Raw genomic sequence first — 7,816 nt, forward strand, 5'->3', positions numbered from 1 at the left:
ACATAAGCTCGTACAATGCCATATCCCAGATATGGTCTTACATGTTATTACATATCGATGCCACTGTTTCGGACAAGGTCTTACACGAAATCGATTAACGATGCCAATGTCCCAGGCATGGTCTTATATGTAACCACATCTCAATAACCTAATGTCATGACATTCGTATCCTATACTATTCTTAAGGTTTATACGAGACTTTTAGATGTCGTAACTTCGTCGATTCATGTTCATATTTTCTCATTCAACATTCATAACAATTCAATGACAATAAAACATATATAATTCAATTCAAAGACATTTATTTGCATATGAACTTACCTCGTAGTCGGAATAGAGGAATCGGATCGACTATTCGATAACTTTCGATTTCCCTCAATCTAAATCCGATTTCTTTCGATCTTGATCTATATACATTCAAAATTAACTCTTTTATTCATCAACACATTCAATTTAGTCCAAAAACACATATTTAAGCTAATTTTCACTTTGGCCCTAACTTTCACATTTCTTACAATTTAGTCATTATTTCAAAACAACACAAAATACACAAAATTTCATTAAACCCAAGCATGGTCGAATCTTCCCTAGGTCCCTAGGAGCCCATTAATTCCATTATTTCACACTTTAACCCTCTCAATTTACAAATTTCACAATTTAATCTTTAATATGCATTTTTACTCAAAATCACTTTACAAAACATGTATATCAAACACCAAGCTTGCATAATTCATCATAAAACATCATAAAACCCATGGATTCATCAATTTCATTTTTCAAAATCATCAACACATTCAAAAATTTAGGCATGGGTTAGCTAGAACATGAAGCAATGATCACAAAAACATAGAAATCATCAAAAACCGAGCTCAATTCACTTACCTAATGAATTATGCAAGGGCCGAACTTCATAAAGCTTCAATGGTGTTTTTCTTTTTCAATATTCGGTGAAGAGATGATGAAATGAGCATTAAAATTTGTTTTGTTTTATTATTCAATAACTTATTTTGCTATTTACTAAAACACCTTTATTTAATAACATTGATAAACATATAATGGATGGATATTCATGTAAATTTCCACTATCCAAGGTCTAATTTCATAATAAGGACTTTAAATTTAATAATCCATAGCAATTAAGCACTTTTATCATATAGAATGCAACTTTTGCATATTATGCAATTTAGTCATTTTTTTTCAAATTAACCACTTAAACGATAAAATTATTTCATGAAATTTCTACACATATATAATCACATGCTATAAACAACAAAAATAATATTAAAATAATTTTCTGACCTCAGATTTGTGGTCCCAAAATTACTGTTCCGATTTAGTTAAAATCGAGTTGTTACATTTATCTAACACATGATGTGATAAATCAGTTGCAAAAGGATAGAGTTATAATCTATGGATTATGTAGTTAGAAGTGAATTTGGAAATAGTGCTAAATTGAAAGGAATGGACTACTGCCAAATTGAAATATTAACAATAATGGTAACCAACCTATGTGATTGGATAACTCATGACCTAGGTTCATATGGGTAATAAAAAGTCATTGGTTGATTTGTGGATCATTATAAACTATGTCCTTTCTATGATGTAAATAGTGCTAAAATAGTAAGGAAAGTGAGGTTGAATAAACTCTTAATCAAATTCATATCCTTTATAGGTAATGTATTTGGCATTGTATACATGATGGATTGACCTATATGAGTGTGAAGTGAAGCCACTTTCATGAGATTTGTGGTGAAATATTAAGAGCAATCATGAAAAACTAAGCACGCACATGACCTATTAGTACACACCTACGCCGAACAACAATAATATAGATTGAATATGGTTGATGAGAATTTTAATTTACGATAAAAATTCTTGGTTCATGGAAACTCTATGTTTAACCAATTATTTTGTAAATTATATTTTATTAATTATTGTTTTGCTTCATAGCCCAAATGACACCAGAGTCGAAGCATTATATCTAAACATAAGATACTTAGTAAAATTTTATCATTGGTTCTTTTAAAATATGCAAGAAATTGTTATAAACTGAGATATTTTTAAAGAATTAAATCTCACATTCATTAAGAAAACCTTAAGACCTTGTTTATATATGTCAATATACATCATTTGACTAGTAAGAATCAATTTAAGAGGGTAGACTCCTACGTGCAATAATTGCCAGTCTATTGTAAATCAATAGATTTCCCCCTGAGCTTTACTAAATTTTTTAGAAAGCTCAAAGAAAGTAAATGGCTTAACTGATTGAAGTGTTATAAACATTGTAGCTTACTTTCATACATGTATTTAGAGAAGGAAATGTTGTGGCAGATTCAATGGCGCATATGGGGACAGAAAGCTCTAATGGCGCCCTATGTTTCCTCCATGAAGCTCCAGCTGGAATTAGAGTGATGTTGCTTGAAGAGAGCGTTATAGTTTCAAATCAGTAATTTGTTAAGCAGTTGTGTCATTAGGCTAAGGTGTTAGTCTCCAAAAAAAAACTCTTATCATTCTCCTCGTACTCGTCCTGTCATTCTTTTGTGATTATTGAATATTTTTCGTTATAATCTATTTACTGTTGCACCATTTTATTAATAAAAAAACTTGTTATATCTTAATAAATATACTACACAACAAATTATCTTTAAAAACAATACCTAACGCCACTCAAATATGCATGCCGACAATAATTGATAATAAATACTCTAATCCAAATTTACTAAAAAACTGTACAGTCAGTTTTTCAGCATCCGATGCTATGTTTAGGTGGTGATGAAACAAAATATATAATGGCGTTGGAAGTTGGATAAGATTAAAATGAGTGGAAATGACAAAATTCTTTCTCCATGCAACTGCAATTTTCGCCTAATCAACCATTCATCAATTAAAGAGCAAATTGCACAGTTGCACACCTAAGTTTTATAAATTTTCATTTTGCGCACCGAAAATAAAAAAATTATAAATTGGACATTGTCTTAACAACCGTTTTCATTTTAGTTACTCAACTTTAATAAATTTTTATTTTAATCACTCGCCATTAATTCAATGTTATTCTACACTCATTTTAATAAGCCAATTTTAATGAATTTTCATATCATCATTCATTTTTTGTCTTTTTAAAATTTAATTTAATTATTTTTTAGTTTTTTTCTTGGAAAAGGGAAAAATCTTTTTATCTTTTTAAAATTTTTCTTTTTTAGAACTAATTTTGTTTTTTTTAATAAAAGGGAAAAACAAGATATGAAATTATTTAAGTTTTTATAGGGAAAACCAATTAATATTTTTAATTTTTCTTTTTTTTGAATTAATTTTAGTTTTTTCAAGTAAAAGGGAAAACTCTCGTAAAATTATTTGGGATTTTACATGGAAAAACCATTTTATCTTTTTAAAATTTTATTATTATTTTCATTTGTTAGAATTAATTTTTAAAAAGTAAATAAGTGACTAAAATAAAATTTTATCAAAATTTTGGTGATTAAAAAAAGTGTACAATAATAGTGAACTAAGGAGATGACCAAAACAAAAATTTACTAAAGTTAGATGATTAAAATGAAAACGATTGCTAATGGCAGTACCCAGTTTCTTTTTTTTTTATTTTCAATGCCCAAAATAAAAATTTATAAAAGTGAAGTAACCAAGTGCATAATTTAGCTTTAATTAAATGACCAAAATTGAATATATGAATTTTCTTTTCCCTTGCAAACGGCCATTATACACCCCTACGATGTTTCTAATATATAATTTTTTGAAGTTTTCTAATCAATTATACTATAAAATCAAAGTAATACAAAATGTAATAAATAAAAAATCGAAAAGAATTAAATAAATCTATATATAATAAGATTAAAGACTCACATATTTGTAATTAAATAGTCAGGCCCACCAACCCTAATTAAGAAAAATATAGAGGTGGTAATAACATCTATATTTGTAAATTCTGATTTCGTAAAATTCTAAAATCAGTATTATTTTTCAGGTTTTGCGAAGAATGGGAAGAATATTTTGGTTGGCGTCAGATTTGCTGTTAGCATGTCACGATTTTAATTCAATTTTTCAGAATAATCTTTACGACGTAATTTTCAGTATAATTAATATTAATCTATAATATTTTTCTATATTTCTAAAATCCCACTTCTTTTAAAAAAATTTAGTGATGTAATTAGTTTTCACTTAAAAAGTCTAATTCAGCTTTAAATTAAAAAAGATGATGCTTATGTGTTGCACTTAATTCTATTTCTCTTGACAATAATGTTCATATTAATCGAGTCAGTAATTAAATTTTTTTAATGTATTCATGTTTTTTTATTAAGGTATAATAAATTATGTGAAATTAAAGCCATGAATTTAATATGGTATAAAATTATTATAATACATAATAACAACCTCTTAATTTTATTGGTAATTATGATTTTTATTTAGGGTAATTATTTGATACACATATAATGAAAAGTTTTTATTTCACAAACGGGTTGAGATTTTGCCATATATCTATTATTTTTTAATTTTTTTAAATATAACTTAAGGATACATGACAAAATTTAACTCCATATAAAAAAAGTATTGTTAGATAATTTTTAAAAAAAAAACTAAAAATGAAGTAAAATTAAAAAAAAAGAGTGAAAGATAAAAGTTTTTGAAAATCTCCAAAATTTTTACAACATTTATTTTCACAATATTCTTTTTTTTTCTTTTCATTTTAAAATATGAGATATGATGACTAATTTAACATATGATTTTAATTAGCAATGACCCTATTGATATAATCTCGATAAATTAAAAATATAATTAAAATATTTTGAAGTTTATAGTCTAAAATGAGCTCCTAACATTAAATTGACAAAAAGTCGCAACTCCAAAAGTAAGAGAACCTCGTATTCAAACTCCATAATAATAAAAATAAAAAGCATCATTCAATCAAATTCTAACATTAAGTAATAAATAACATGTTGTTTTAAAACTTAGTAATGTCTAAGAAATTCATAAATTTCCCATTTTCTTGTTGGTTACTAGAAGAAAACTAGTAACTTTTATTTTGAAGAAGAAAAACTAGGAACATAAAATCTAGACGTATATAATATTAAAACAAACTGCGTTTTACAATTTCCCTTGTGACTGGGAAGATAATATTTGGCTAACCAAGCTTTCTAGAGAACGATATGAAGAACCTTGTTGCTGTGTAGATTGATTGGCCATCTTCTTAAACTGAAGAATTCGATCTCTGATTTCATGGCCTTCAGCTTCGACCAATAGCTTTCGGACAACCTTTGCAATCTCGAATCTATCAACTTTATTCTCCAAATGAACCCCAATCCTCCAAACATCGCTAACATATCTAGCGTTAACCCTTTGGTCCCCAAAACAAGGGTGACAAATCATTGGAACGCCTTCACAAAAGCTCTCTAATGTTGAGTTCCATCCACTGTGAGTCCAAAACCCTCCTACCGCAGTGTGAGCCAACACTTCTTGTTGGGGTGCCCATTTCACAACGTGTCCTCTCTCTTTTATCTCTTCCATGAACCCCTTTGGTAATGGTTCCAACCATTCTGAGCCAATCACTGAACCTGGTCTCACCACCCACAAGAAAGGCTGCTCACTGTTAGCTAAACCCCATGCTATTTCTACAAATTCCGACTTTTCAATGCTTGCCACACTGCCAAAGCTTACATAGATGACAGATTTGGGTGCTTGTTTGTTTAGCCATGAGATGGCGCTTTGATCTTGAGATAGTAAGCTAGTTGAAGGGACTGGAAAATACTTGTGCAGTGGACCTATTGGGAAGATCGGGACCCGAAAATTGTACCGGAAATCGGTCAGCGACCCGTGTTCAAGCTCTTCAAATGAGTTCCAAATCACGCCTGTACAAGACTTGGTTTGTTCCACTAAAGCTGCAATTGTTTGATGAAGACCCTCTTGATCTTGTGTTTTGAAGACTGGTATATCTTTGACTTTAAGAGGTGGAAGCTCAATAACTGGTTTCTCCTCTTGTGATTCTGAGGGGGGAAAAAACCGTTGTTAAATAAGATTTGCTAAAATGATTGTGACAAATTTGGTTAGAATTAAGTGAAGAACCTTGTTTTGGGAGATAACCCTTTTCTTGTAGAAGGGGTAAGGCAGCAAGAGCAAGGAAAGACGATATGTTAGTAGTCCGAAGCACAAATCTAGGTAACTGAAGGCTTTTGGCGATGGAATCTGTGAATTTCCAAGTCGAATCCGAGATCAAACCAGCAACAGGCTCATCGGAAACATCAGATAACAACTTAACCAAGCAATCACGAAACGGCTCGGCGCAATTCGCATTAAGGAGCGAAATAAAGGATACGAGATTATCGGCATTAGAGCACTCACTTTTGGATAACCCGTTGGGGATGGAATGGAAGGTGAAGTGGGGATTCTTTGAAGGATATTTGGGAGAACTGATGAAGCAAGTGTGGATTATAGTGATTGAAAAGCCTTTAGAATATAAAAGATTTGCAAGCTGAAGCATTGGGATTACATGACCTTGCAATGGCAACGGAAAAAGCAACAATCTCAGCCATTTCTTTTGCTTCCTATGAGTCTCTGTTTGGCTCTCCATTGGAGCTAATTGCTTTGGTTTCCAGCAATGCCAGATTCAGCCTTCTTTATTGCAAAATCTATATATAGAGAAATTGATATGGTAGAAACCTGTCAATTTTAAAGGCCAAATAAAATAGAAAATGTTAATGAAGTTGCCAAATGAGGTTAGCTCATAAAGCACATGCGTACAAGACAAGATAGACCCAACATTATTTCACTTGAGTTAATTAGACGAGACTCGAGTTAACAGTAGATTATAAATCTCTACGACATCGATGGTTTTTTTTTATTTTTATCAAAATAATACAAAAAAAATAATTACAAAAATGAGATAAATAGTAGATTAAAAATAGTGTATTTTTTACAATATTATTGGGTGCTGCCAATGTTTATTATTGGGTGCTGCCAATGTGTCACACAACACCACCCTAAAATTCACCCAACCATTTTTCAATCATTCCGGTGTTAAAAAAAAAATTAAATGGTGCCGGCATCATGTCAATAACACCATAAAAATACATGTACTTTCTCTAAATACAAAACAAATATGATACTGATAAAAAAAATATTTTTTAAGTGGTGTAATCAATGTGTCAGACGACACTATTTGAATTTAAAATAAAAGTTGGTTGAAAAAAAAAACAGGCTAAAAAAAGTACAGGATAGGATAGGTTAGACGACATCGGCTTGATGCCCTGCCACTAACTGGACCAATTTATCTAGGCTCTCTATCCAACCCCCTACTTTTGTTTGCTTTTCCATTCTTTTTTTTTTCTCTTATATATTGCTTTGATCCCTCTAATAACAGAAGTAGAAATAAAGAAAAGAAAAAAAATTATTTGTGTTGAAGTTTCGTGGAGAAAATAAATTGTTTGTATCGTTTGTGTTGGAGTTGGAAAGATAGTGATAATTTTAAGATATATATATATTTGTAATAATAATTTGTATATTATATGTTTGTATTTTATTTTTAATATTTAGATAGATTTAATGTTTAAGATTATATTATTATATATATTTATTTTTATATGTTTATATATATTTTTAATAAAGATACATATGTTTTAATATTAATTTGTGTAGAATATAAAAAATCATTTGCAAACATTCGGGTTAAGGTAATTTATTTTAATATTTTTTTGTTTAGTTGGTGATTAATATTATTATGTGAAAGCGTTATTGTTTTAAAATGATATGTTTATTCAATTTTGTTTGTGTAGATATTGAAATAGATTTCTTGATTAGATCAATCAATCACACT

The 7,816-nt window shown here is 29.5% G+C and overlaps 1 protein-coding gene across 1 annotated transcript; it reads right to left on the reverse strand.

Annotated features, from left to right (window-relative positions):
* Window positions 1-5,047: 5,047 nt before the first annotated feature.
* Window positions 5,048-6,695, reverse strand: LOC107957121 (UDP-glycosyltransferase 76B1). The gene is made up of 2 exons (XM_016892560.2): window positions 6,070-6,695; window positions 5,048-5,990 (listed from the first exon to the last, which is right to left on the reverse strand). Exons 1-2 carry the CDS (start codon window positions 6,572-6,574, stop codon window positions 5,095-5,097), a joined length of 1,401 nt encoding a protein of 466 aa, XP_016748049.1. The 5' UTR covers window positions 6,575-6,695; the 3' UTR covers window positions 5,048-5,094.
* Window positions 6,696-7,816: the final 1,121 nt, after the last annotated feature.

Source organism: Gossypium hirsutum, chromosome A05 (genome assembly GCF_007990345.1).
Source record: "Gossypium hirsutum isolate 1008001.06 chromosome A05, Gossypium_hirsutum_v2.1, whole genome shotgun sequence".
Classification (NCBI taxonomy): domain Eukaryota; kingdom Viridiplantae; phylum Streptophyta; class Magnoliopsida; order Malvales; family Malvaceae; genus Gossypium; species Gossypium hirsutum.

Excerpts from the sequence above, each read along its gene's own strand:
- LOC107957121 (XM_016892560.2), bottom strand. The coding sequence starts at position 6,574 with ATGGAGAGCCAAACAGAGACTCATAGGAAGCAAAAGAAATGGCTGAGA. Across the intron at positions 5,991-6,069 it reads GGGTTATCTCCCAAAACAAG|AATCACAAGAGGAGAAACCA; the intron begins GTTCTTCACTTA and ends TTCCCCCCTCAG.